The sequence below is a fragment of the Oryctolagus cuniculus genome, chromosome 18, assembly GCF_051225735.1.
Source record: "Oryctolagus cuniculus isolate XC-2025 breed Fujian yellow rabbit chromosome 18, ASM5122573v1, whole genome shotgun sequence".
In the NCBI taxonomy this organism is placed as follows: domain Eukaryota; kingdom Metazoa; phylum Chordata; class Mammalia; order Lagomorpha; family Leporidae; genus Oryctolagus; species Oryctolagus cuniculus.
In genome coordinates this window covers 9,794,396-9,822,024 of record NC_142884.1, presented here as the reverse complement: position 1 = coordinate 9,822,024, position 27,629 = coordinate 9,794,396, and the positions used below count along the sequence as shown (strand labels likewise).

General features: G+C 61.5%; 2 protein-coding genes and 1 long non-coding RNA gene across 8 annotated transcripts; 1 reads left to right on the top strand and 2 right to left on the bottom strand.

Annotated features, from left to right (window-relative positions):
- Positions 1-645: 645 nt before the first annotated feature.
- Positions 646-22,525, bottom strand: ODAD1 (outer dynein arm docking complex subunit 1). Of its 5 annotated transcripts, XM_089319007.1 has the most exons (15): positions 20,447-22,525; positions 20,101-20,193; positions 19,095-19,194; positions 18,799-18,988; positions 12,906-13,028; positions 12,676-12,789; positions 9,450-9,517; positions 7,527-7,714; positions 7,309-7,443; positions 7,002-7,084; positions 6,753-6,921; positions 3,127-3,290; positions 2,730-2,827; positions 2,402-2,480; positions 646-2,166 (listed from the first exon to the last, which is right to left on the bottom strand). In XM_089319007.1, the coding sequence occupies exons 2-15, from the start codon at positions 20,168-20,170 to the stop codon at positions 1,615-1,617; spliced, it is 2,133 nt and encodes a 710-aa protein (XP_089175133.1). In that variant the 5' UTR covers positions 20,171-20,193; positions 20,447-22,525; the 3' UTR covers positions 646-1,614. The 5 variants fall into 5 exon arrangements, with proteins under 5 accessions (XP_089175133.1, XP_089175135.1, XP_089175132.1 ...); XM_089319009.1 differs by lacking the exon at positions 20,447-22,525 and having other exon boundaries at positions 7,002-7,190; positions 20,101-20,409; XM_089319006.1 differs by lacking the exon at positions 20,447-22,525 and having other exon boundaries at positions 20,101-20,409.
- LOC149120765 (uncharacterized) lies at positions 15,017-18,788 on the bottom strand. The gene is made up of 2 exons (XR_016224629.1): positions 18,453-18,788; positions 15,017-17,830 (listed from the first exon to the last, which is right to left on the bottom strand). It is a non-coding gene; the product is annotated as an uncharacterized LOC149120765 (long non-coding RNA).
- Positions 22,526-23,039: 514 nt separating the features above from the next.
- On the top strand, positions 23,040-26,632 carry EMP3 (epithelial membrane protein 3 (MAM blood group)). Of its 2 annotated transcripts, none has more exons than XM_017339822.4 (5): positions 23,040-23,198; positions 24,310-24,402; positions 24,601-24,703; positions 25,409-25,549; positions 26,368-26,632. In XM_017339822.4, the coding sequence occupies exons 2-5, from the start codon at positions 24,325-24,327 to the stop codon at positions 26,535-26,537; spliced, it is 492 nt and encodes a 163-aa protein (XP_017195311.3). In that variant the 5' UTR covers positions 23,040-23,198; positions 24,310-24,324; the 3' UTR covers positions 26,538-26,632. The 2 variants fall into 2 exon arrangements, with proteins under 2 accessions (XP_017195311.3, XP_002723780.3); XM_002723734.6 differs by lacking the exon at positions 23,040-23,198 and adding an exon at positions 23,424-23,474.
- Positions 26,633-27,629: the final 997 nt, after the last annotated feature.

Below are 27,629 nucleotides of genomic sequence, written 5' to 3'. Positions count from 1 at the left end.
GCACGGGCGGGGGGCGGGCCAGGGTCGGGCCAGGGCAGCTCATCCAGCCCTCGGGGGCGCAGGCCGCAGTGGGGACGGTTTTCACCCCGCAGCCCTGGCGGCACCTCGGGTCGGGATGCTCTCTCCCGAAGACCCAGTCCTTACACAATTGCCAGCTGGCCCTGGCGTGACCGTGCCGGGTTCCAGGGTCCCAGGGGACAGGTGAGGAAGGTGACGTAGTGTTCGTCCTCACGGGCGGCCAGCCCCCTGCATCCGCACGTCCAACTTTCAGAAAAACAGCTGCAGGACACTGCGCATGAGCAGACTGGCTTTCTTGCCCCACAAATACCACAGAACAACTATTCCCACGGCATTGCTACTGTGCCCGGTCTATGGCACAGGCCCGTGTCCTAGCACAGCGGGTTAGGCCAGCACACAGCGCCAGCATCTCTCATCTGAGCTCTGGTTCAAGTCCCGGCTGCTCCACTTCCCATCCAGCCTCCTACTGATGGCTTGGGGAAGCAGCAGCAGATGACCCAAGTGCTTGGGGCCCTGCACCCACGTGGGAGACCCGGATGGAGCTCCTGGCTTTGGTCTGGCCTAGCCCTGACCGTGGTGGACATTTGGGGAGCAAACCAGTGGATGGAAGAGCTCTGCCACTCGGCCTTTCAAACAAAACTTTGTTAAAACTAAGAGCATGTGGGAGGGTGGTGGAGGTGTGGCGTGAACACCCCATGCTTTACAGAACAGACGCCCGCGGCTGCCGAGGGCCAAGGTACCCGGTGCTGTCCCAGGCCAGGGCCACCTCCCGCCAGGCTGTGACGCACTTGCTGTTCCGTCCTGGGGAGGATGCTCACCGCCGTCTCCTCGGGGCAGGGTCTGCTTGGGTTTGACTGCATTGAGTGTGGGCAGGGCGAGGGGCCTGGCCCTCGACAGGGCTCACGGGGCTCCTCCCTCTCCCCCACCCAGACAGAGGGAGCCGGGCTTCCTGCTGGCTCACATCAGGTCAGGTGACCCACTCTGACCAATGCCTGTGAAGGGGGCGGTGCGCGTCAGATGCAGGCGGAGGCTTTAGGAATCATGGAGGGAGAATGGGGGAGGTGTGTTAGTCCTCCGCCTGCTGTGCCAGCATCCCACATGGGCGCCTGTTCGAGTCCCAGCTGTTCCACTTCCAGTCCAGCCCCCTGCTGTGGCCTGGGAAAGCAGCAGCAGATGGCCCAAGTGCTTGGGCCCCTGCACCCGCGTGGGAGACATGCTTGCCGCCAGGCTGTGACCTTTATTTCCTAGGGCACAGCTCATCTGGTAGGTCCTGGGGGGCTCCTGGGGAGGGTGGGGAAGGAGGGACTTCAGCGACAGACCCAAGACTCCAGGAGAGGCTGGGAGACAAAGAAGAAAGCGCTGGAAACGGGGGAGCAGAGCAGGAGGCAGGGGATCAACGGGGGCAGAGACGGGGACAAGACACACAAGGGACCGGAGACTGAGCCTGGGGGATTGGGAGGCAGAAAGCAATGAAACTGGAGAGGACCAGAGACGCGCAGGAGACAGCTGGGGACAGACGGAGAGGCAGGGCCCCAGGCAAGCAGACAGGCAGAGAAGACCCTGCGAAGAGCCAGGGGCAGGGCCGGGCCGGGCGCCCTAGTAGTAGCACCGGGGGTCTCTGCTGGCGGAGGAGCTGGGGCCGGTGCTGGAGGCACGGCCGGTGCTGGATGCTTGGCCCTTGCCCGAACTGAAGCCTCTGCTCCCCGAGCTCTCCTGGCCTCTGCTGGACTGCACGTAGCCAGTGGAGCCCAGGTAGCTGCTGGAGCTGACCGGTCTAAAGGTTACGCGGCCCCGGCTTGAGGCCCGGCTGGAGCCCGGGGCCCCGCTGGCGCTGGTGCTGACCAGGGTCCCTGGCGCTGTGCTGGAGCTGCGTTCCCTAAAGGAGGCACTGCTGGACAGCTGGCCGAGGCTGGGGTCAGGGACGCCGAACGTGACGCGGCTCATGGAGCTCGTCCCACGGCCTCTGCTCGTCCTCTGGCTCAGGATGGACCCCGGCACCTCGTCCGGCTTCTTGGGGGTCCCCAGGGAGAGGCCGGAGCTGGCGCCCCGGGGGCCGGTGAAGCCCAGGCTGGGGGTGCTGTCCTCCTTCTTCACGGCCTCCGCCAGCTCCTTCTGCTGCTGCTCCTGGGCCAGCTCCCGCAGCTCCACCTGTCAAGGCAGTGAGCTGGACTAGGGGGCGGGGATGGGGCGGGGCGGGGGCGGGGCCGGCTCCTGCAGCTCCACCTGTCAAGCCAGTGAGCTGGGCCAGGGGGCGGGGATGGGGCGGGGGCGGGGCGGGGGCGGGGCCGGCTCTCACAGCTCCACCTGTCAAGCCAGTGAGCTAGACTAGGGGCGGGGGCGGGGCCGGGGCTCTGCCGCGCCTCCCGGGGCTCCCAGCTCTCACCGACTTCACCACTTGGCTCAGCAGCTCCTCCTTGCTCATCGGGTGGTCATCTTTGACCACCAGCCCTGGGGGGTCCTCCCTAGAGTGGAGAGGAGACGGAAGGGACCAGACTCTTGACCGCAAAACGCCGGAGATCCCCGCCCCACTCTGAAACACCTAAGGCGCCAGTTTCCCATGAGCTCCTTAGAGCCCCCACTCCTCTGGTTCCCTGGAGGCCCCCGCTTCACTTCCTAACCCATGGCCACCCCCTCCCGTCGCCGTCTGGCCCAAAGCCCCCAGGCCTCGCCTCTGTCTCCAGGAAGCCCCGCCCCCACGCCCTGAGCCTCACAGGTTGTCCGGGGGCTGCAGTGGGATGACTTTCTTGGGCAGGTCCTCCAGGCTCTGGCCCAGCACCATCAGGGCTGCATCCCCCAGGGACGTGTAGCCCTGGGGAGCAGGAGCCGGGGTAAGCGGGGCCCGTGCCCGGGCCCATCCCCACCCCACCCCGCCCCGGCCCTGCTCCGCCCCGCCCTCCCGCCCTGCCCGGCCCCACCCCGCCCTGGCCCCAGGCAACCCGGCCCCGCCCCAGCCCGGCATGGACCCGCCCCAGCCCCCCCCTCCCCGCGCAGCCCTGGGCCCCACCCCTCCCTGGCCCAGGCAACCCTGGCCCCCCCCAGCCCGGCATGGCCCCGCCCCAGCCCCCCCTCAGCCCTGGGCCCCGCCCAGGCCCCGCCCCGCCGCAGCACCTGCGTGTCCAGGAAGGCCTGCACCGTGAGGAACTGCATCAGCCGCTTCTCGATGATGCCCAGGTAGAGGCCCAGGTCCCGGTCCCGCAGGTGCGTCTTGACGCCCAGCAGGTCGTCGATGGCGCTGCGGTCGCAGTTGGCCTTGGTGAAGAGCACCTGGATGTCTGGGATTAGCGCGGGCGGCTGTCACGGATGGCGCCGCCGCCACCGCGCTGCCCTGCTCCGTGGGCGCAGAGACCCAAAGGGACAGGCCAGAGATTGCTGGGGCAGCAGGAAGGCACCACAGGAAGGGCGACCCCCGGGGAGTGCCCACCCACGGGCCAGGCAGTGAGGGCGCCGCACGGCTCCAGGGCTGTCGTCTCCGCTTTTCCCAACACATGACCCCAGGTGCACACGACCTTGGGGACCTATAGGTCACTTCTCATGACCCACACGCGGCCTGCTCAGACAAGGGCACTTTAAAAAGTTCATGGGATGCACCCAGCGCTGTAGAGTAGCGGGTAAAGTTGCCCCCTGCGGTGCCAGCATCCCATATGGGCGCCGGTTCGAGTCCCAGCTGCCCCACTTCCGATACAGCTCCCTACTAATGGCCTGGAAAAAGCACCAGCAGATGGCCCAAATCCCTGGGCCCCTGCACTCATGTGGGACCTGGATGGAGCTCCTGGCTCCTGCCTTCAGTCTGGCTTAGCCCTGGGGTTTATGCCATTTGAGGAGTAAATTGCCATTTGCAATGCTGGCATTCCACATCAGAGCACTGGTTTGAGTCCCGGCTGCTCCACTTTGCTCCCTGCTGATGGGCCTGGGAAAGCAGCAGATGATGGCCAAGTGCATGGGCCTCCACCACTCACAGTGGAGACCCAGATGGAGCCCCTGGCTCCTGGCTTCAGCCTGGCCCAGTCCGAGCCACTGCTACCATTTGGGATTGAATCAGCAGATGAGCAGATGGAAGATTCTCTCTCTCTCTCTCTCTCTCTCTCTCTCTCTCTCTCTCTCTCTCAAATACATAAATAAATCTTTAAAAAAAAAAAAAAAGCTGGGGCCGGCGCTGTGGCATAGCAGGTAAAGCTGCCACCTGCAGTGCCGGCATTCCATATGGGTAATTGTTCAAGACCCGGCTGCTCCACTTCTGATCCAGCTCCCAGCTAATTCACATGGGAAAGCAGCAGAAGCTGGGCCCAAGGACTGGGGCCATGTGGGAGACTCAGAAGAAGCTTCTGGCTCCTGGCTTCAGCATGGCCCAGCCCTAGTTGTTGAAGCCAATTTGGGAATGAACCAGCAGATGGAGGACTCTGTCTCTCCCTTCTCTTTGTGTAACTCTGCCTTTCAAATAAAATAAATAAATCCTTTAAAAAATAAAGAAAGACAAAGTTGCAAACCAGCACAGCATTTCACATTGGCAATAAAAAGAGAAAATCCAGGGCCGTCACTGTGGCATAGCGGTTAAGCTGCCACCTGCAATGCCAGCATCCCATATGGGCGCTGGTTCGAGTCCTGGCTGCTCCACTTCCTACCCAGCTCCCTGCTAATGGCCTAGGAGAAGCAGCAGAGGATGGCCCAAGTGCTTGGGTCCCCGCCACCCATGTGGGAGACCGGATGGAGTCCCAGGCTCCTGGCTTCCGCCTGGCCCAGCCCTGACCACTGCTGCCATCTGGGGAGTGAACCAGTAGATGGAAGATGTGTCTGTCTGTCTGTCTGTCTCTCTCTCTCTCTCTCTCTCACTCTCGCTCTGTCTTTCCCTCCCTCTCTGTAACTCTGGCTTGCAAATAAATAAACAACCCTTTTAAAGAAGAAAAAGAAAAATGGTGGGCCTGGCCCCTGACTTCCTGTCTCGTCATCGCTCCCTTCCACCAGTGCCCCTGCCATGATGCTGCTGCCACGCCCTTGAACCCCACAACCGCAAGCCAAGTAAACCTCTCTCCCGTATCAAGTCCCACCCTCAGGACCTCACTGTGGGAGCAGGAAAAGAACAAACTCCCCGAGCTTTTCACAGAAAGGTGAAAAGGGCAAGCTATAGTATGGGAGGAAACATTCGCCAAACCCAGGACTTACAAAGAACTCCTGCAGTTCAGCTGTAACAGGACAAAGAGCCCAACAGTTTTTTTGTCTGTTTTTTTTTTTGTCTGTGTTTTTTTGTTTTTTGTTTTTGTTTTGTTTTTGTTTTTGTTTTTGTTTTTTTTTTGACAGGCAGAGTTAAACAGTGAGAGAGAGAGACAGACAGAAAGGTCTTCCTTCCATTGGTTCACCCTCCCCCTCCCCAAATGGCCGCTATGGCCACGCCCTGCACTGATCCAAAGCCAGGAACCAGGTGCCTCCTCCTGGTCTCCTGCATGCAGGTGCAGGGCCCAAGCACTTGGGCCATCCTCCACTGCCTTCCCTGGCCACAGCAGAGAGCTGGACTGGAAGAGGGGCAACCGGGACAGAATCTGGTGCCCTGACCGGGACTAGAACCCAGGGTGCCAGCACCACAGGCGGAGGATTAGCCTATTGAGCCGCAGCGCTGGCCAGAGCCCAATGGTTTCAAAAGCCCAGCGCACGAGATTGAATGGGAACGACCCCAAGAGAGCCTATTGGCCTAGAAGGTGTGGATACCGTCAGTCATCAGGGGCACACAAGTTCACAGAGGTACCATTCACATGTTCAAGTGGCTGGAATCAACACAGCCACCAACATGAAGCGCCAGGGAGGGTGGGAAGCATCTGGGACGCCCAGACTCACTGTGGGGCTGCAACCAGCGTACAGCATCCAGCAGTCACCAACAGGCGCCCACACTAGGACCCAACAAGCCCACTGCCGGGCACTTGGGAAAGGATGGGTAGATGTGTGGGGGTGGGGGAATGGGTGGGTGGGTGGGTGGGTGGATGGATGGATGGATGGGTGGGTGGAGGGGTGGATGGATGGGTGGGTGGGTGGGTGGAGGGGTGGCTGTGGATGGATAGATGGATGGATGGATGGGTGGCTGTGGGATGGATGGGTGGGTGGGTGCCTGGGTGGATGCCTGGGTGGGTGGGTGAGGGATGGCTGTGGATGGATGGATGGGTGGGTGGGTGGGTGGGTGGAGGGGTGGCTGTGGATGGATAGATGGATGGATGGATGGGTGGCTGTGGGATGGATGGGTGGGTGGATGCCTGGGTGGATGCCTGGGTGGGTGGGTGGGGGATGGCTGTGGGTGGCTGTGGGATGGATGGGTGGGTGGGTGGAGGGGTGGCTGTGGGATGGATGGGTGGGTGGATGGATGGGTGGGTGGGTGGAGGGGTGGCTGTGGGATGGATGGGTGGGTGGGTGGTGGAGGGGTGGCTGTGGGATGGATGGGTGGGTGGGTGGGTGGAGGGGTGGCTGTGGGATGGATGGGTGGGTGGGTGGTGGAGGGGTGGCTGTGGATGGGTGGGTGGGTGGATGGGTGGGTGGGTGGGTGGGTGGTGGAGGGGTGGCTGTGGGATGGATGGGTGGGTGGGTGGTGGAGGGGTGGCTGTGGGGTGGATGGGTGGGTGGGTGGTGGAGGGGTGGCTGTGGATGGATGGGTGGGTGGGTGGAGTGGTGGCTGTGGGGTGGACTGGTAGCACAATGGCCTCCCTGGAAGGCCCCCAGGGCAGAGGTCCAGGCGGGGAGAGGCCCCGCCCCGCACTCACCGGTCTTGAGCTTCTCCAGCTGCCCGCGCAGCTCCGCGCAGCGGGCCTCGAGGTTCTCGCACTCGGAGCGCACGGCGTCCACGCGCTGCTGCAGCACCTCGCGCTCCGTCTGCTGCTGCGAGTGCCGGCTTTCCTCGCTGACCCGCGCGTGCACCAGAGCCTCCTGCACCTGCGGGACCGGGGCGGGAGGCTGGCGCCGTGCGCGGCGGCGTGCAGGCGGGAGGGGAGGAGCGCCGCGCTCGGCCTCACCTCCTTGATCTCGTCCTGCAGCCGCTGCAGCTCCGAGTTCTGCTCGTTGATGAAGTTGAACTCGGCGAAGTTGCGCTCCTCCACTTGGGGGCGTCGGCCAAGGCAGGCAGAGCGACGGAGAAAGAACGCCAGCCGCAAAGGCGGAGAGACGGGCCACGGCGACAAGTGCGGGCAGACGGGGCAGACAGACTCGTCACGGGACAGAAGGACACAGGCGTCGGCCCGGAGGCGGGTGGGGGAGACGGGCGCGCGGGCTGCACCCGCGACGCCCCGGTCCGGCCTCCCGCCCCGCCCGGGCCCTACTCACTCTCCAGGTACTTCTGCACCAGCAGGTCGGGGTCGCTCTCCCCGGTGAGCTGGGACAGCTTACTCAGGGCGTCCTCGTAGCGCAGCACCAGCTTCTCCTGGGAGGTCTTGCGGAGGCCTTCGGCCTCCTCCCGGGCTGCGGAAGACGGAGCGGCTGGGTCGGCGTCCCGGACGGCGGCTGGCGGCGGGGCGCACGCGGGCCGCCGGGCGCGGGCTCACCGCGCTGCTCGCGCTTCTCCAGGATGGCGGGGTCCGGCTGCCGCTCGTCGTGCTTGAGCTTGAGGAAGCGGTGCAGCCGCTCCAGGTGCGCTATCTGCCGCCGCAGCGCCTGCGCCTCCGTCTCGTTCTGCGCCACCTCCTTGTCCGCGCGCTCCCGCAGCATGCCCATCTTGACCTTCGCCTCCTCCCTGGGGGAGGCCAGCCTGGGTCAGGGCCACTGCAGGCTGGGTAGCGGTCGGCCTGGGGTTGTAGGGGCGGGCGTGGGGTCGGCCAGAAGTCACAGGGGCGGGCAGAACGATCTAGGTTCTAGGAGAGGGATGGGGCCGGGGTCGGGGTCAGGGCAGAGGTGCAGGGCCCATGAGAGGGCGTGGCTGCGGGGCACCGTGGGGGCTTCTGGGAGCCAGGACACTGTTGTGATTGGTGAGAGGTGGTGAAGGCGACAGAGCAAGCGATGACCCCAAACTGGGGAAAGGTGGCCTGGTGATAAGGTGACCGCGGGCGATGAGGGCGGCATGGGCGGGCCGGGCACGTCGCCACCTGAGCAGGTTCCTCTGGGGGCACCGGGGGGCGCCCTGACTCGCAGCTCACCATGCATCCCTGCCCTGCACTGCTGAAAATGCAGTCTCTACTCCAGCCTAGCGCCACGGTCACCGTCGAGGCCGCAGGGCTGGGCAGCGAGGCAGCAGGCCAGGCTCCCCAGGGCCTCTGGCCGCCAGCCACGCCAGCTCTCGTCTCCACCCAGAGTTCCAGCTCCTCACCCTGCCAGGGCCACCTTAGCCCAATCGGGAGGCAGCTCCCCCACCCCCAACACAGGCCTCCGGAATCAGGACTCAGTTCCTCCAGGGCCTTAGGCTCCACGACACCAAGGCGCAGGGGAGACGAAACCCAGCTTCCCCAGGCGCCAGGGGAGGGCCGTGTGCGTTAGACGGCTGAATTTCCAGGGCAGCCCTAGGGACAGAGTCTCAGAGACCGGAAGCGACCGTCCCTAGTCACCTAGCAAAGTGCAGGGGACACAGGCTGCCCCCTCCTCCCTCACCAGCTGGAGCTGCCCAGCTGCGCCCTGCATGGCAGTTCACGGTGCAGAAGCAGGCAGAGTCGAGGGGCTGGCCGCGTACAGCCCGGCCAGCCGCAGTCCCTCCTGCAGAATCAGGACTGAGAATCGCTAAGCACGAGCCCGCAGGTGCTCCGTGGACTTGGAGAGAGAGAAGCCACATGAGAGGCTAGATCGGAGCCGTGGTGGTCCGAGGGTAGATGGGCCTCAGGAAAGAGGCCCACACGAAGGCCACAGCCAAGGACTGTGTGCCTGCCTCAGCGTGCAACGTCCAGAACACGCAAACCCCAGGGACAGGAAGGAGCCTGGGGACTGCCGGGCCTCGGGGAGGGGAGGGAGAGGAGGGAGGACAGTGAGTGCCAGGGTTTCCTTTGAGGGGGGGAGCACTTTGGACCTCAGTAGGAGTGAGGGCTGAGGCTCCGGTGCCAGGGACGGCCGAGGGAGAGCCAGTGCCGCTCCCTGTGAGGGAGAGACCCAGAAACCACGCGTGGGGAGCAGGAGGGGAACGGGGCTGAGGCAGGGAGAGGGGCAGAGGCAGAGCCTGGAGCCCCTGAGAGCCACAGTCAGCCAGAGAAGCCCGCACTGAGGGTAGCTCCGTCCTGTACAGAGCGTCCCCGCCTGAAGTGGCCGGACAGTCTCCGTCCCTTTCCGCCAGCGCCTGCTGGGTGCCCTGCCTCTGCCTCATCTCCCTTGGCCCTGCACTAGCCACGGGGTAAGGAAGCCTTACTTACTCACTGCAGACCGGGAGCCACGAGCCACGGGGGCCAATGAGGTTCATTTGCACACCCCAGGAATGGGACCTTGGCCTTCGGGCAGATGCACCTGAATCACCCAGGCCCCGCCCTACTGGGACGCCACGGAGGGGCCCTTACCTGATGGCGTAGGCAGAGGTGGAGGAGAGGATGAGGGTGCTGACCATGTGCTGCAGCAGGTGCATCTCCTGCCGGGGAGGAGGACCAAAGAGAAGCCGGCTCCTTAGCTCCCCAAGCCCGCGCTGCCCCACCCGCGAGGGCGACCCCTGAGCTTGGGAAGGGTGCAGTCAGGGGAGAGCCAGTGGAGGGGCTGGGAAACGCCTGCCCGTGAATGTTCCCCAGGATGGCGTCGCTGAACCGTGGCCCTGTGGCCACACTGCTTGCTCTCCTACGTCCACATTAGTGCCCAGGGGGCGGGGGCGGGGGGTGAAAAGCATTCTCGAGAATGAGCGAGAAAGAGAAGGATGGAGAAAGGTGGGGAATTTTGTACATGCACACACACACACTTCCAGGTAGGATTTCGAAAATGAACAGCAAAATAAAGTTATCTTTTCATTCCATTTTTTTCCACACACACATGTACACATTTACTTTTGCAAACAGAAACCCAGAATGGATTATCAGAAAGTAAGGAAATGGGCTGGCACTGTGGTGTAGCGGGTGAAGCCACCATCTGCAGTGCCGGCATCCCATATGGGCACTGGTTCGAGTTCCGGCTGCTCCACCTCTGATCCAGCTCTCTGCTGTGGCCTGGGAAAGCAGTAGAAGATGGCCCAAGTGCTGGGGCCCTGCACCCGCGTGGGAGACCTGGAAGATGCTGCTGGCTCCTGGCCTCAGATCAGCTCAGCTCTGGCCGTTGCGGCCATTTGAGGAGTGAACCAGCGGATGGAAGACCTCTCTCTCTGCCTCTGCCTCTCTCAGTCTGTAACTCTGCCTCTCCAGTAAATAAATAAATAAATAAATAAATAAATAAATAAATAAAAGTTAAAAAGGAGGCAACAGGGCTGGGGGAGATGGAGGAGGCTCCAGGTCTGCGTAGGGACAGCTGTGATTCGGGAGCCTTGCTAACGTTCACAGAGGACAAAGGCAACTAAATCAGTAGAGAGAGAAACGGAAAGCCAGTGCAGAGGGAAGCGGGGGCCAGTGAAGGGCAGAGCTGCAGCGGGGCCAGGGCAGCGGGGACGGCGGGGCTGGAGCAGCAGGGCCCGGGCAGCAGGGACGGCGGGGCCAGAGCAGCGGGGATGGCAGGGACAGGGCAGCGGGGCCAGGGCAGCAGGGACGGCTGGGACAGGGCAGCGGGGAAGGCTGGGACGGGGCAGCGGGGCCAGGGCAGCGGGGACGGCGGGGCTGGAGCAGCGGGGATGGTAGGGACAGGGCAGCAGGGACAGCTGGGACGGGGCAGCGGGGCTGGGGCAGTGAGGCGGTCACTCTGCTCCATCTGCAGACACCCCTCCCCTTGGGCACCAAGCATGACCCACATGAGCCTCGAGCCCTGAGCTCTTCCTTGCCCCAGGCTTGGGGGTGTGGGGCGGGCGGAGCTGCAACGATTCTGCACGTGTCGGGTGACTGAGCCAGGGTCCCCACTGTGGGAAGGAGATAGCTGAAACTGGGAACGTTCTAGAAAAAAAAATAGTGATGCTGGACTGGATCACAGGCACTGACATAAACTCGTTTTAAAATACACATGTTGCCAGCGCCACGGCTCACTGGGCTAATCCTCTGCCTAGCGACGCCAGCACCCCGGGTTCTAGTCCCTGTCGGGGCGCCGGAGTCTGTCCCGGTTGCCCCTCTTCCAGTCCAGCTCTCTGCTGTGGCCCGGGAGTGCAGTGGAGGATGGCCCAAGTGCTTAGGCCCTGCACCCCATGGGAGACCAGGAGGAGGAACCTGGGTCCTGGCTTCAGATCAGCGCAGTGCGCCAGCGGCGGTCATTGGAGGGTGAACCAACGGCAAAAGAAAGACCTTTCTCTCTGTCTCTTTCTCTCACTGTCCACTCTGCCTGTCAAAAAAAAAAAAAAATACACATGTGGGCCGGCACTGTAGTGTACCACGTTAAGCCACTACCTGCAGCGCCAGCATCCGGTTGAGTCTGGCTGCAGTACTTCTGATCCAGCTCTCTGCTACGGCCTAGGAAAGCAATGGAAGGTGGCCCAAGTGCTTGAGCCCCTGCCACCCACCTGGGAGACCTGGAGGAAGCGCCTGGCTCCTGGCTTCGTTCAGTCTGGCACAGTGCTGGCTTTGTGGCCATTTGGGAAATGAACCAGAGAATGGAAGAGCTCTCTCTCACTGTGGGTGTCTCTCCCCCTCTCTCTGTAACTCTGACTTTTGAAATAAATAAATAAATGTTTTAGGTCAATAAATAAAACGTGCATGTGGTTTCTCAGGGCTTTGAGAGAAGCCAAGAGCAATGAGGGCACCTGTGTCCTGGTTTCCCGACACCTGCTCCTCACTGGACAGAAACCAGGAGTCCCTGGGAACTGGGACAGCGCAGGTCCCGCCTGCCTAGCCTGTCCTCCCGGTGCCCCAGAGGAAGGAAGGGCTCACAGGAGTGACAGGGACAGTCTGCACGTCAAGGTGGGTAGCCACACTCAGGGCTGCCTGTTACCCGAGACTGCAGTGGGAAGGGGGGTGGGGAGGCTCCCGCCCATGCACACACCCCCAGGCGGACAAACAACAGGGTTAGGGAACCAGCTGCGCAGCAAGGCCCGTGCCCGAACACTGCAGGCCACGTATTCACCAGGCCACAGGGACGGGGATCAGAGCTGCCCGCCTCGGGCGCCCCCTCCCCCCGTGCCCGCACTGCTGAGGCTGCCACACAGAGCGGACAGGACCCACGGGGCGGGACGTCGTCCAGCCACGGCCGGCGTCCTGGAAGCCTCCGAAACGTCAAGGTCAGGGGACAAAGCCGCGGGAAGCCGGCGGCTCCAGGTGCACCCATGTGCTGGGGCCCTGGCCTGGAATGGCAAAGGGCAGCGCTGGGACCACCGAACAGAGGCCGCCTGGAACGCTCTCCCGCGTTCAGGTCCCACCTCGCAGAGCTGCGAGGCGTCCATGGGAAACCCGCACCGAACGCATCAGCCCCGCCAGGCGCCGCCAAACAGCTCCACAGTCACAGTGATAGGCTTCCTCTGGCGAAAACACCATCACTCATACACACAGGGGGAGAGAGAGAGGAAGGGCGGGAGGATGGGCTGGCTCTTCAGTGGGCCCCAGAGGCCAGGCAGGTGCCTGGAGCCTGGCTCTGCTCTCTGCCAGTCTGCCCCTGCCCGCGCCGGGCGCCTCCCACACTTCCGCCCTTGCAGCCCCGGGCGCACAGCCGCAGGCAGGACCTGGGGAGGAGTCCGCTGACCTTCCGTAGCCTGTGGTCCACCTCCAGGTAGCGGTTCCTCTCGATGCGCAGCAGGTCCAGCTCCTCCCGCAGGGCCGCGTTCCGCACCAGCTGGATGTCAAAGTGGCAGGTGACCTGGGGGAGGGGGGGGCGGGGGGAGGCAGACGCGAGAGTGTGGCTGGCGCCTGGCCCAGCTGGGTCCCCAGCAGCCCGCTTCCCCGGGGCCCTCCCTCCGCGAAGCCGCCCCTCACCCTGTCCAGCTGGTCCTCCAGGATCTTGATCCGCCGCTGCATCCTCACCTTCTGCTCCAGGACGACCCCCGGGCCCATGACGTCCTTACTTTGGGTGAAGATCCGGGTCTCCCACTCCTGGATCTGGAAAGAAAGAGGCTGGTTCCTGTCTGTCACAGCCAGTGTGGGCGAGAGGGAGTGCCCGGCCGTGGCTGCCGTCTTCTGTCCAGGTGGCCCAGCTGACAGTTCCCAGTGACTCTCTGTGTGGCTCTGGTGAGGCTAACATGCTGCCCTGACCGTGGCCAACCTCGGGGACTGGCCTGGAGATAGACACGAGCCCAGAGCTTGGCCAGCCTGCCTCCTTTCCCGGTGTTTGGGGGGAAACGCCTGAGATGGGAGGTTGAGGTCCCAGGACGCCTGCTGACGTAGCCCCTGCCACCGCCACCAACAGAGAGGATCCTGGGAGAAGGAGGCTGGCAGGCACAAGTAGGTAGTGAGGCAGGGCCGGACCCCAAGAGGTCACTGAGTTAAAGTGAGATCATGGGGCCGGCGCTGTGGTGCAGTGGGTAAAGCCACCGCCCGGGACACCAGCACCCCATACAGGCGCTGGTTCGAGTCCCGGCTGCTCCACTTCTGATCCAGCTCCCTGCTAATACGCTAAGCAGTGGTAGATGGCCCATGTGCTTGGGCCCCTGCCCCCACCGTGGGAGACCCCGATGGAGTTTCTGGTCTCTGTCTTCAACCTGGCCCAGTCCAGCCGTTGTGGCCACTTGGGGAGTGAACCAGCAGACGGAAGCTTGCTCTCTCTCTCTCTCCCTCTCCCTCTCTCCCTCTCTCTCTGTCATTCTGCCTCTCAAATAAATAGATAAATCCTTAAAAATAATAACAAAATATAATGAGATCACTGGGCAGGGGCCTAATCAAATGTGACTGCTGTTTCATCAGGAAGGTATTTGGGACACAGAGGTGCACACAGGGAGACGGCCATGTGGAGACCAAGGCAGCAATGGGGCCGACGCTTCTGCGTGGCAGGGGGCACCAGACACCAGGGGCGGAGCCTGGAGCAGACCTGCAGACTCCCTGGCCTTGCACTTCAGACCTCCAGACTGTGGGACGATGCCTTGCTGTTGGATGCCCCCACCCACCCCAGTTTGTGTGCCTTGTTAGAGACCTCAGTGAAATAGCATAAGGAGACTTCAGAGAGTCTGCAAGTGGAATTAAAAGGTGAGTTTATTTTGATGCCAAAAATAATTCAAATCCATGTATAGGTTTTTATTAAAGATGATTGATTGATTGATTGGAAATGCAGCATTAGAGAGAGAGAGAGAGGAAGAAAAAGATTTTCCACCTGCTGGTTCACTCCCCAGATGGCCACAATGGCCAGAGTTGGACCCGTCGGAAGCCAGGAGCAGTTGTCTCCCACGTGGATGCAGGGGGCTAAACACTTGGGCCATCCATTCAGAGAGTGGGATCGGAAGTGGAGCAGCTGGGATTCAAACCTGCACCCATATGGGATGCCAGCACTGCAGGCCGCGGCTTTACCCGCTGCACCACAGCACCAGCCCCATGCATAGCTTTTTCGTAATACACATTTCCATGAACTCGTGGAAGACACCAACATACCTCCAGACATCACACCAAACACCACAGGGATATTTTCGATTTTTGAGGATACTGATTTTTGTCCAGACACCACATAAACTGCTAGCTTAGGGGCCAGCACTGTGGTGCAGCGGGTTAAAGCCCAGGCCTGCAACGCCGGCATCAGTTCAAGTCCCGGCTGCTCCACTTCTGTCCCAGCTCTCTATTATGGCCTGGGAAAGCAGTGGAAGATGGCCCAAGTCCTTGGGCCCCTGCACCTGCGTGGGAGACCCAGAAGCTCCTGGCTCCTGGCTTTGGGTTGGCTCAGCTCTGGCCAATCTGGGGAATGACCCAGCAGATAGAAGACCTCTCTCTCTCTCTCTCTCTCTCTCTCTCTCTCTCTCTGGTTCTACCTCTATCTGTAACTCTGTCTTTCAAATAAATAAAATAAATTAAAAAAAAAAAACCTCTAGCTTAAGGTGGTTCCCAAAGTAGTGGTATCTACCATCAGATTCCACTACATTCCTTTCTGTGGTGTCACGTCTGTGAAACTGGGTGTTCAGCAGTTGCTGTGATAAAAATCAAGTCCTCAGACGCCGGCACTGGAGCAGACCAGGTTAAACCACTGCAGGCCATGCTGTAGCCCACACCCGAGTGTCAGCTGGAGTCCCAGCTGCTCCGTTTCCAATCCGGCTTCCCAATAATGCACCTGGGAGAGCAGCAGATGATGGCTCAATTTCTTGGGCCCTGGATGGAATTCCTGACTCCTGGCTTCAGCTTGGTCCAACCCGGGCTGTTATGGGCATTTGGGGGAGTGAAGCAGTGGGTGGAAGCTCTCTCTCTAAGGGAGCTCTTTGCATTATTGTTTCATAAAAAAAAATTGTTTTATTCGAAAGGAAAAGTCACAGAGAGAGGAGAGACAAAGATCTTTCATTTCTCACTGCTGTATACTGTTGGATCACAAATACACCACATCGATGGACTCATTCAAATTCTGATGGGTGTCAGGGCTGGGATGAAGATGCACCTGCCAGCACTCTGCCTCACGCTGGCCACAGGCCGGCCCCGGGCCGATGCTCAGAACCGGAACTTCTCGGTGGGAGGGGTACAGCAGATCTAAACTGTGGAAAGACCACTCTGGCTTGCTGCCAGCACTGTTTCCATGGAAACACACTGGGCTGGGGTGAATTCAGAATGTCAGCTGCGTTTCCAGGCAACGTTTATCATGCAAACAACGTGATTGGGTACAGAGCACCTGCAGCCCCGCTGTGAGCGGCCCGAGGAGGGTGTGCTGACACTGTCTCCCTGCCTTCTCTCCCTCTGCAGAAAGAAGTGACCTGGTGCCAAGCTGTAGCCTGCCGGGTCCCACCAGTGTGCCAGGATGACCCCGAGAGCCCTTGATGGTGACCACGCAGACACGACGCAGCCCTGGTCAGAGGTGGTGGGTAGGTCTGTCTCCAGATTTAACAGAGTGGGGGCGGGGGTGGGTGAGGAGGCAAGGGCTTTTCAGAACACGTGTGACCACTTGCACCCCCCACCAGTGCTCCTTCACCTTGGTGCTTTTATTCTCATTGTTGTTTGTTTTTTCTTTTTATTTATTTATTTGAAAGACAGTTACAGAGACAGAGGGAGAGAGAGAGAAATCTTCCATCCACTTATTCATTCCCCAAATGGCTGCAATGGCCAGGCTGAGCCAGGCCGAAGCCAAGAGCCAGGAACTTCTTCCAGGTCTCCCACTGGGGTAGGGCCCAAGGACTCGGGCCGTCCTCCACTGCTCTTCCAGGCACAACAGCAGGGATGCCGGCGCTGCAGGTCACGGCTTAACCTGGTGTGCCACAGCGCCAGCCCCTGTTCTTTGCACTTTTATATAAACTTTGGAATCTGCTTGTCAATTACACTCACCAAAACTTTTTTTTTGCAATCACGTCAAATGCCTAAATTAGTTTGGGACAACTGACAATCTACAACTCTGGCTCTGCCGATCCGTGGATGTGGTACATTGCCACATTAGTTACCGTCTTTAAAATTCTCAGCAATACGTTATAATCGGAGGCCAGTGTGTGGTGCAGTGGGTTAAGCTGCCACCTTCCACACTGGCACATATACGGGCGCCAGCTGGAGTCCTGACTGCTCCACTTCTGATCCAGCTCCCTGTTAATGCACCTGGGAAAGCAGTGGAAGCTGACCCACGTGGTTGGGCCCCTGCACCCACGTGGGAGACGTGCCTGGAGTTCCAGGCTCCAGGCTCCCGGCTTCGGCCTGGCCCAGCCCCAGTTGTCGCAGCCACTTGGAGGGAGCACCAGTGGATGGCAGCCCTCCCACTCTCTCTTTTTCTTCCTCTTTCTCTATAACTGTGCCTTTCAAATAGCTAAAATAAATCTTCAGCAGATACACAAAATGTTATAATGTAACTCCAAGGAGGCCTTGCACACTCTTTATTAGATTTCCTCCTAGGGCTTTCGGCTGGCTGTATGTTTGTCTTATTTTATTTTCTCAAAGTTCCTCTGCCGATACAGGAAGCATAAGAGACTTTGTATATGAATTTTGATGTTAGCACACTGTTAAAGTATCTTGCTAATTCTAATAAATTGGCATTAGTCTTCAGAACCTTCTTTGTACACAGTAGCTTCTATAAATAATCACAGTTTCACTCTTCCTCTCTAATCTTTTAATCTTCTTTTTCCTTTCCCTCACCATGCCCTACTAGGCAGGCCCTCCCACCACTATATGCTGATAGCAATGGTGCCAGCTGACACACTGTCACTCTTGCTAATCTCAAAGAGAACTTGTTTCATGTTTCAATATCAAATATGATGTTTGTTGTAGATGTTTTCTGGTTGCCCTCTTTTTTAAATTTTATTTATTTGAAAGAGAGAGAGACAGAGAAAGAGAGCGAGCGAGCTCCCATCTGCTGCTTCCTTCCCACAAATGTCTGTAACGACCAGGGCTGGGCCAGGCCAAAGCCAGGAGCTGGGAACGCAATCCAGGTCTCCTACGTGGGTGGCAGAGAACCAACCACTTGAGCCGTCGTCTGCACCAGGAGCCAGAGCCGGGTACAGAACCCAGGTCCTCTGAGGCAGGCCCTGAACCAGTGGCCCAAACCCCTGCCCCCAGGCCGCTCTTCATTCCTGTCGGCCAAAAGCCAGGGATGGACATGGACTGCAGCCGTGAAGGGGCTGACGCCGGCGGCTGTGTGTCAGTCTCCGTGCTTCACGGCCGTGAGCGCACACGTGAGTCACACACACGCCAGACTCCCACGGTGACCGTCAGGAGCGCGCGGGGGGGTTCTTTTAAAAGGCAGCCCTTCAACAGACCAGACTTCTCATTTGCGAACATCGCTCTGCTTGGGCCTGGGTCAGGAAAGCCTGAGGGGAGAAATTCAAGCGGCCCACACCTGCAGAGCCGGCACACTGCCAAGAACAGCCCACGTCGGCCATGGGGACGTCAGAATCCACTTTCCCAAAGCCAGCGGGGTGAGACTGGGCGCCAGACAGACTCACAACAGAGGACCAAGTGGTGACAGAGTAACAGCCCCCCAAAGATGCCTACGCCCCCACCCCGGGACCTCTGGCCGGGCTGCTCCTTCAAGCCACCAGGAGAACTGTGTGCAAGGATCTCGGGACGCAGACCCTTCTGCACGGACCCAGCAGGCCCAGGGTAATCCCAGGGGCCAGAGTCGGGGAGGATGAGATGGGGCAGGCGTCCGGGTGACTCCACTGGCCACTGCTGGCTCCGGCTATGCAGGAAGGGGCCCCGAACCAGGGAGTGCAGTGGCCTCGGAGGCTGGGAAGGGCTCTGCACAGCTCGCGGGGCCCACATCCTGACCTGACCCACCTCAGACTTCCGGCCTCCAGACCCCTAAGGTAACCGATTTGTGTGCAGCAGGTGTAACCTGCCACGGTGGAGGTAAGAAAGGATGCAGGGCCCCCAGGACAAGCTGCTGTCCAACCCCTGTCTAGAACAAGGCGAGGATGTGCAGGAACGCACCTGGCCTCGACAGAGTAGAAGGGAGAACCCCAACTGGAAAACGTGCAAGCCCTTAACTGCGTGTTCCCAGCTGCGCGCATCAGGGGTGCATGGAGTACAAGGTCCTGAGGCAGAGGCACGGCGCTGCCGTCATCTTCCCGGGCCGGCACGGCCGCAATTCCAAAGGGCGAACCTTTCTCAAATTCACTAACCCACCCCCCACCCCTGGTGTGGGACCGTGCTAAGCCCCAACCACCCACATTCCCCACGAATACAGCTCCATCAGTGGACGCTGTCAACGGCCCCGTTTCTCAGATGAGGAAGCTGAGGCTCAGGGACGTGACTGTGACGATGCCCCAGGACCCACCTCCTGATCCAGGGCCCTGGTCTGCGCCTGCAGCTCGTCCACCTCGGCCTGCACCCGGACCCGGCACTTCAGCAGGCGGTCCATCTGCTCCAGCCGCTCGTTGTCCTGCAGCCGCTTGACCTGGCTCTGGGCCACGCCGATCTGCATCTGGAGCCTGGCCCGCACCTCCTCCAGGTGCCGGATCTCCTCGCTGCGCAGGCCGGGGGGGGGGGGGGGGGCAGGGGCAGAGCTCAGCGGTGCTGCCCCTGCCCTAACCCCAGCCCCTTTAACCCTCTCCTCCCCGGGGCTTGGCTCACAGCTGCTTGTTGATGCGCTGGTGGACTTCCTTGCTGTAGGCCCGCCTCTCCCCCTCCATCACCTTGCACTGTCTCTGCAGGCGGCTCAGCTCCCAGTCCACTGAGGGTGGGGTCGACAGGGGACTCAACAGAGGTCTGTGCCACCAGCCCCTTCTGCCCAGGATCTGGGAATTCTGGTCCCTCAAACTGCAACTGAACTGAAGACCGGGCCTCACCCCCCCCTGCTGGGACTCCGTGTCCCTCAGACCGCCTGGTCACTTCACACTCCCCGAACTCCAGGACCAGCTGGGGTTGGGACACTTACTCATTTCCCCACTAGAGGGCGCTCGAGAAAGGCGTCTCAGTGCTTTGGGGCTGAGACACAGGACCTGGAATCTAGGGGTGCTCCGGGCCTCAGCTCCATCCTCCGGCCTCCTCGCTCTGTCAGCTCCTCCCCTGGGCTCAGACTCCATCCTCCCCCCCCTGGACCAGCACCCCCAGGATCCTCTCGGAGCGGACCCCACCCATCTGACGCTCACGGGCCTCCCAAAACACCTGCAGGACCCTCAAGGCCAGAGTCCCATGTGACCTGACCCCTCCCATCTGTCCGGTCCCGTCCCACGGATATGTGGTGGCGTCGGGAGACATGTAGGGGAGAGGGAGGCAGAGTCTACTGATTCCTACGAGATAGAGACCAGGGATGTGCTGCACACCCTGCCAGGCACATAACACCCCCCACAACCACCCCGCCCCAAGGCTGAGAAACACAGCCCTAGCCACGTGCCGTTCCCCCTGGGGGAAATACCCCTCCTGCTCTCTCCTCTTGGCAGTGCCTGGGACTACCTCGCAGCTCCACTCCAGCCGCTGCAGCCGGCAGTCCTGCCAGCCCACCCCACTCCACTCCCTGCCTGCCCGGCCTCCCGGTCCCGCAGTCGGCGCTCCCCGCCGCCGCCGCTGGAGGGCGCCCCTGCACCGCCCCGGGCCCGCCACTCCAGGCGCGGAGGCGTGAATGACAGGCAGGAATTACCCATCCCCTCCGGCAAGGCCTCGCTGCCGTCCTCGGAGCGGTTGCTCCCCGCAGAGTGTCCCAGCGGCATCGTGGCCTAAGAGGACCGGGCTCCTGTAGGGGCAGACACGGGCCCCCTCAGGCCACAGGCCACCGAGCGGGCCCGGGTCTCACTTCTTCCAAGGGGAGGGGGCAGGGGGCATCGCTCGGGCGGGCCCGCCTCCCGCCTGCTCCGTGTCGCGTCCCGGCGCCGCGAGGACGGGTCCTCTGGACTTTCGGAGTCCGTGAGCCCCGGCTGGTTGCTTAGAGAGGAGGGGGCGCCCCTGACGGCTGGGGGGTGGGAAATGGGGGGACGCCGGGGCGCTACCTGCCGGAAAACGGGACCTGTCCCTGACGCGGATGCTCACTGTTGTGGTCCGGTTACTGGGGAGACCAGAGGCCAATGAGGCCCGGGGACAGCGGCCGGGGAGGGGCCGAGGCTGGGGAGGGGTCGGAGGCGGCTGCGGAGCGGAAGACCCCGGGGGGCTCAGGGGGATCCAGGCGGACGGGGGCACGGTGGGCGGGCGGCGGGAGTCCGCGCTGGGCTGGGAGGGGAGGAGGTGCAGGGTCTTCGCGGGGCGGGGCTCGGCGGCCGGCGAGGGGTCAGTAAGGGGCCGGGCAGGGCGGTGGCGACCGGAGACCGGGGCTGGGAGGGCCCTGGGCCTGTGAGCGGCGGCAGACAGGGCCTGGAAGGACACATCTGGGAGGCTTTCGGGTGAGGCCGAAGTCCTTGAGGCCGTCTTCAGATGCTGAATACCGCGTTAGGCTGAGGGGGTCACTAGCCGGGAGTTGTGAAATGGGGGCGCCCTCGCCGCCGTCGCCGGGCCTCACAGCGACTCACTGCGCCTGCGCGCCCAACGGCCTCCCGTAAAGCCGCCAAAAAGTCTGGGCGGCTTCCCGAGTCTGCGCACTCGGAGGCGGAAGTGGGCGGAGGCCTCGGGGCGCCCGCCACGCCCCCGCCTTCCGGCCACGCCCCCTGCGCGGCCCGCAGCTGCCCACGTGGGCCTCCCCGGGGCGGGCAGGCGAGGAGTGGGCGCCTCTCCCTGCAGGCTGGGTGTGCCCGCCGCCTGCGGTTTCCTGTGGGAGGAAGCGGCCCGCGGGTGCTCAGCTCAGCTCGGAGGCTCGGGAGGGGGAGGCCCCGCCACCGCCCTCGCGTCCCCCCCATTCTGGTCCTCGGAACCTCAGAGCGGGGGACACCCCCCCCCCCGAACATCCCCAGAGCACCCAATTCAGGAACTGGATTCGGAGTTCTAAGTCGCCGCTGCTGCACCTCCGCGGATCAAGTCTCCTCTTCCCACCCCCTCCCCAGCCTCCTCCAGGACTGGGGCGGGGTCCCCCTTAGCCTGGCCGTCTCAGGGACTAATATTTGGGACCAGCGTCAGCCTGGAGACCCAAGAATTTGCCCCTTCCCCAGTTCCTGAACACCCTGAGCGACGCCCCTCCCATCCACTGGGCTCCAGTGCCTGCTGTAGCACCTACTATGCGCCAAGCACCGCCCTGTAGCAGAGTTCCTGGGAAAGAGCAGTTCTCAGTGATTCGCCCCAGCAGCCTGGAGCGCACCGGTATCCGGCTCCAGGGCCCCCACGGACCCACGCGGTGGCCGAGCTGTCACCCCCTCAGCGAGCCTGGGTCCCCGACAGCAGCATCCAATCCTCCTCCCTGGAAGGTACCCAGGATCTGACTACCCCCACACACACCCTGGGCTCTCGGTGGACCCCAGACACCATCGTCGTGACCCCTCACCCTAAATCCTTACCCCAGGAATAAATTAACATGAGGTCCCCGGCACTACAGCCCCGTTGAAATCCTCCAGCGGCTTCCCGGTACATGGAACTCCAACGCAGACTCCTCTCCAAGCCCCCTCTGACTGCGCTGACCACAGCTCCCTTGACTCCCAGGGCTCCGGCCACACTGGCCCCTCTGTCTGCTCTCCCTCCAGACAACAGGGGTTTGTTCTCAAAACCCTCTGCACTTCCTCTGCTCCCCAGCACTCAACGGACGGCGCCCGTCTTGCGCTCTCGGCTGAAACATCACCTCCTCCAAGAGGCCTTCCCGGATTCTCTGGTTACAGAAAAAGTAGCCATTGGGGCCAGCACTGTGGCATAGCGGGTAAGGTCGCCGCGTCCCATATGGGCGCCGGTTCCAGTCCTGGCTGCTCCATTTCCGATCCAGCTCTGTGCTATGGCCTGGGAAAGCAGTAGAAGATGGCCCAAGTCCTTGTACCCTTGCACCTGCGTGGGGGTCCCAGAAGAAGCTCCTGGCTCCTGACTTCAGATCAGTGCAGCGCCGGCTGTTGTGACCATCCGGGGAGTGAACCAGTGGATGGAAGACCCAGCCCCCAACCGCCGCCTCTCCTCTCTGTGTAACTTTTTCAAATAAAATAAATAAATGTTAAAAAAAAAAAAAAAAAAGCCGTCCCCACGTCTCCTAACCCCCATGGTTCTGTGTCCTTCAAAGCGCTTAGCCACCTTCTGGAATGGACCTGCAGTGATGGGGTCCCTCTACGCCACCTGTTTCTGCTTGAAGATGAGCCCCGCGCTGTTAGCATCAACACCTGGTTCGCAGTAGATGCTCACTAAATGTTCGATGGAGGGAGGGAGGGACTCAGAGTTAGCAGCACGATCCTTATGAGAATCGGTGTACTGTCAGCGTCACTGTGCCCGCCACACAGCCTAGGAGCCAGGCTCTGCAAGGGGAGAGAACTGGGCCAAAGTCTCCCAGCCAGGAAACCAGGGTTCCTAGCGCCCGCCTCCCGCCCTGGTTCCCATCCCATGACCCCGACTGCGGAGCCAGCTCCATTCGCCCCAAGCCCAGTCCAGGCCACAGGAATCTGCCCTCCTCCTCTAGGCTCCGACCCCAGAAAGCAGCCGGCCGCAAGCTCCACCAGAGACAGGAGACACCGCCCCCGCCACCCCCCCCAACCAGGTTCCCCCCCCCCCCGGGAAGGACTTCTCCCTTCACCCCTGGGAGGGAGGCCCGAGAAAGATGCTTGTGTGGCGGCAGGCGGGGGCCCCGAGAATGAGGAACCCGAGCACCCGGGCCCTCCCACTGGCTGCAGACCTCAGCTGGGCGCGGTGCGGGTGGGTATAAAAGGGTCGGTGTATATATTGAGAAGAGCACAGAAAGACAGGGCAGGACCAAGGAGGCTGAGGCAGTGAGGACCAGAGAGAGAACGGGTCCCGGGATCGGGCTCAGAGAGGATTGAGAGAGAGAGAGAGAGAGAGAGAAGGAGGGAGGGAGCGAGGCGGCGGCGAGGGAGGCGGGGGCCCGGAGAGGGTGGAAGGAGGGAGAAGGGCGGGGCCCGAGGCCCGAGCGAGGGACGAGACTCCGACCCTGACTTTTGAGCGCGGCTCTCGGTAAGTTTCCAGTCCGTTATCCGGGCTGGCATTTCTTAATTTACTTGGGAGTGCCGCGGGGCGGGAAGGGCACCCCCAGGCTGGAAGCACCCCCCGCCCCAGCTCTCCGCCCCCGTGGAAACTCTTGTAACTTAAGAAGTGACTGTTTAGCACTTGGGGTAGGGACACAGGCAGGGTGGGGCCCGATAAGGATTTGGGGGTCCCATCAGAGTCCACCCCCCCGGCAGTATTCCCCAGGGGTGTTCACTCTCTGGGCAGGGCCTTTGAAACCAGCCACCCTTCAGGGGAACACCCCAAGTCTGGGGAGCCTCCAGGCCCCCCCGTTTTGGGAGGCTGAAGGGTTGTGGGAGGCAGGCTGCTCCCAGCTGCCCCAACACAGATATTGTCCATTTTCCCAGGGCAATGTCCAGCAGGCTCCCGCCTGGCAGCAGGGTGGGGCGGGGACCTCGTGGACATGGCCATGGGCTGGGGTTCCCCTGGTGCTGGCAGGCAGGGGCAGGGGTAGGGGATGAGTCACAGATGACTCACGGGTCCCCCTCTTGCCTTCCCCCTCCCTGGGGAGGGGTGGGGTGAGGCAAGATGCTGGCTATGAGGGCAGCTCCCAGGCCCCCATCAATCTGGGGAGTGTCCGTCTGAATTCTCAGGGGCAGGGCTCTACCCAGAACCGGACAGGGACCACACTGCTGGTCCTGCACATGCGTGCCAGACCCCAGAGTCTCCCAGGAGGCCCGTCTGTGGCCCTCTCCAGGCCCCGGCCCCGCCCTTCATCAGGAACCAGACACCTGGCACCTGCGCCCACCTCCTGCCCCTCAGCCCCCTGACTGCCCCTCCCCAGGCTTCCAGCGCAGCCATGTCGCTCCTCCTGCTGGTGGTATCCGCCCTGCACATCCTCATCCTCATCTTACTGTTCGTGGCCACGCTGGACAAGGTAAGGCTTCTCGGACTCCGGCCACGCCCCTCCCCGGCCCCGCCCCCTGGCCCGGCCGCCAGCCGTCTGGGTTCTACCTGCTGCCTCGCCCCACTGTCCGCGGTTCCGCTCCCTTCCCCCCACCCCCACCTTGCCTGGCCTCCTCGACCCCGCCCGCTCTCCTTTGCTGACCGGGGCCTGTGTCCGTGTCCGTCCCAGTCCTGGTGGACCCTCCCCGGGAAGGAGTCGCTGAACCTCTGGTACGACTGCACGTGGAAAAATGACACCAGAACATGGGCCTGCAGCGACGTCAGCGAGAACGGTGAGGGCCGAGGGGCCACCGGGAAGGGGCGAAACCCCAGGAACAGGGACTGGGAGCCCCTGAAGCTTGAGTGGGTGGGGCTGACGCAGGCCCCGGCCATCTGGATGGCAGCCATGCTCTCGCTCCTAGGAGGGTGGGCCGAGAGCCCCCTCCTCCTGACTCAAAAAGGGTATGGCCACGCGTTAGAGGAGTGGGCGGAGAGAAAGCTCCCTACATTCTACGGAGATGGAGCTGGCGTTCCGAGTGGGTGCACAGATTTGTCCAAGTTCAAGGATGCAGGAGTAGCACCACGTTGAGGTTCCACGGGATGCGTCTGAATTCTAGAGGGGTGGAGCTGCATCCCTCGGAAGCTCTGAGATTAAAGGTTTGATGCTTTTGTCCTAAAATCAAAAAGCAAGTGAGCTGCCTCCCCACTTCCATTCAGCATCGTCCTGCAGGTAGCCAATGCAACAAGGCAAGAAAAAGAAGCACAAGGCACGAAAGAACTAGCAAAAAGTGTCTATTCCCAGGAGACCTGTTTATGCAGAAAATCCTTATATTTAAAAAAATGTGCAAAGCAGCTACTAGAACTGATAAAGGAATTTAGCAAGGTCCTCTACGTGACACTCCTGAGTGTGTGGAGACAGGAGAGAGAAGGAACAAGGCGGGCAGGCGGCGCTGGGGCTGAAGCCTCGTGACTTGCGTCTCCCTCCGCTCCCCTTGCAGGCTGGCTGAAGGCGGTGCAGGTCCTCATGGTGCTCTCCCTCATCCTCTGCTGCCTCTCCTTCATCCTGTTCATGTTCCAGCTGTACACTATGCGGCGAGGAGGGCTCTTCTACGCCACCGGCCTCTGCCAGCTTTGCACCAGTGAGCGCTGCCCTGCCGGCCTGGGAACCGCGGGCTGGGGGCAGGGGGCAGGGGGCGTGGCAGGGGGCTGGGCGGTGGTGAGAATGGACTTCAGGTGAAAGGAAAGGAGTCTCAGCACCTGGGGTGCTCCAGAGGGCTCTCGGGGCTCAGGAGCGATCTGGGCTGTCTTGGGAAGGGGTCGGAGTAAGTTCCTGGGGGCTCAGAAATGGGTGGAGGCTAATGAGTCCCCCAGAAGCGAGGTCTGAATCACCATAGTCACGCATTTGTGTCAGCGCACTGCTGTTTCCTGTGTATCTGCCCAGGATCAGACACTTCAGGGAGTTTTGTTTACCTTTTGGTTTTTTGACTTCAGGTGCAAAGGGCTAAATTAACCATAGCCCTCCGTTTGGAGGACATTGTCTTCCTGAGTTCCCACAAAGCCCCTCTCTTGTTTTTATTAATCACGAATTCATATTTGCCTTGTTAAAAAAAAAAAAAAAAAAACATTGAAAAGTATTCCATGGATGGATAGATGGATGGATGGTGATGGATGGGTGGATGGATGGATGGAGGATGGACAGATGGATGATGGATGGATGGGTGGATGGATGATGGATGGATGTTGCTGTCCCATTTTATGGATGAGCAAATGGGACCTAGAGAGATTAATGGCCCAAGGCTACGTGGCGGGAGCGTGGTGGCACGGCGCTGGAGAACTACAACTCCCAAAAGGCAGCGGTGCTGCCCACTAACCTTTCAGCGCTTCTCTGCCCCCGTGGGTTGCTGGGAAATGTAGTCTTTCGCGCACGGCGCGCTGCCTGGTTCCTGTTTTCCCGCAGGCGTGGCGGTGTTTACTGGGGCCTTGATCTATGCCATTCACGCCGAGGAGATTTTGGCGAAGCACCCGCGAGGGGGCAGCTTCGGTTACTGCTTCGCCCTCGCCTGGGTGGCCTTCCCCCTCGCCCTGGTCAGCGGCATCGTCTACATCCACCTGCGGAAGCGGGAGTGAGCTGCGCCCGGCTTCCCCCCCGCCTGCTCCCGGCCCCTCCGTCTCGCCCGGAAGCCCCCGCGCGTCCTCCAGAAAATAAAATCGTTTGTCCACGAGCACTGCCTTTCCCTCCTTTCTTCTCCTCATCCGGGACCCCGGCTGCGCGTCTGCTCTCTCCTGAACCGGGGAGTGCCCCCACCCCGGCCGCCCCAGCCTCGGAATGCGCGCCTCCTAGCCGCAGCCCACGCCTCGCTGGGGCGCCCAGGAGCTGGGTCCTCTCCTCTCGGGACGCAGAAGCCCCTGGGAGGCACCTGGGTATTGACCTCCAGACACTCTGGAGTGCCCAAAACTCGCATTCCTGGACGCAGAGGCATGGGGTATGCCTCCTTTTTCTTCGAGAGGCAGTGAGTTTCTATCCCCTGGTTCATTCCGCACTTTTCCCAGATGCCCACAAGGCCCAAGGCTGAGCACAGAAGAGCCTCCCAAGTGGTTAGCAGAAACCTGACTACCTGAGCCGTCACCTGCCGCCTCCCAGGGTCCGCATTAGCAGGAAGCTGGAGCCAGGAGCCTGAGCGGGACTGGAACCCACTCTGATGTGGGACCTGGACATCCTGACTGCTAGGCCAAATGCCACCCGGTGGCCTCTTTAGTTTCCTGCTGACCCCAATGGGAAGAGCTTTCTTCTTCCCTCTTGGAAACTCACCTCCCTTCTTTTAGGTCCCAACCTCTGCTTCCCCACCCCCATGCCTCCCAAAAGGCTGCCTCTGGGCACCTTAGTAAAAATTAGGTGACAGCTCCACACTGGGACCTGGCAGGGGCTGGACGGTGAGTCTTTGTGCAATGGACAATCTGCACACCTGCCCTGGCCGCCCTGCCTCCCATTCGTGAGTCCCAGGCTGGGAACCCTGGCCCGTCCCCAGCCTTCAGGTTCTCCTGAGGGCTCTCCTGTGGCAGTCTGTCTCCCCAGGCACGCACGAACCCCGTCTCCCTAGAATAACAGTTTTCTCTGTCTGCCCCATCCATATGCATTAGTAACCGCCCCCACGTCCCAGAGTCCCTCAGGTCTGCGATCCTGACGTCTGCCTGCCTTCCCAATTCCTGCAGCCACCGTAC

Bases quoted from the DNA above. Each gene is read 5' to 3' on its own strand.
- ODAD1 (XM_089319007.1), bottom strand. From the start codon at position 20,170: ATGCCGCTGGGACACTCTGCGGGGAGCAACCGCTCCGAGGACGGCAGC. The intron at 12,790-12,905 runs GTGAGGGGCGGC...CCCCTCCCCCAG, and splicing joins TGGAGGACCAGCTGGACAGG to GTCACCTGCCACTTTGACAT. The intron at 7,085-7,308 runs GTGAGTAGGGCC...GACGCCCCCAAG, and splicing joins GGTGCAGAAGTACCTGGAGA to TGGAGGAGCGCAACTTCGCC.
- EMP3 (XM_017339822.4), top strand. From the start codon at position 24,325: ATGTCGCTCCTCCTGCTGGTGGTATCCGCCCTGCACATCCTCATCCTC. The intron at 24,403-24,600 runs GTAAGGCTTCTC...TGTCCGTCCCAG, and splicing joins TCGTGGCCACGCTGGACAAG to TCCTGGTGGACCCTCCCCGG. The intron at 25,550-26,367 runs GTGAGCGCTGCC...GTTTTCCCGCAG, and splicing joins CCTCTGCCAGCTTTGCACCA to GCGTGGCGGTGTTTACTGGG.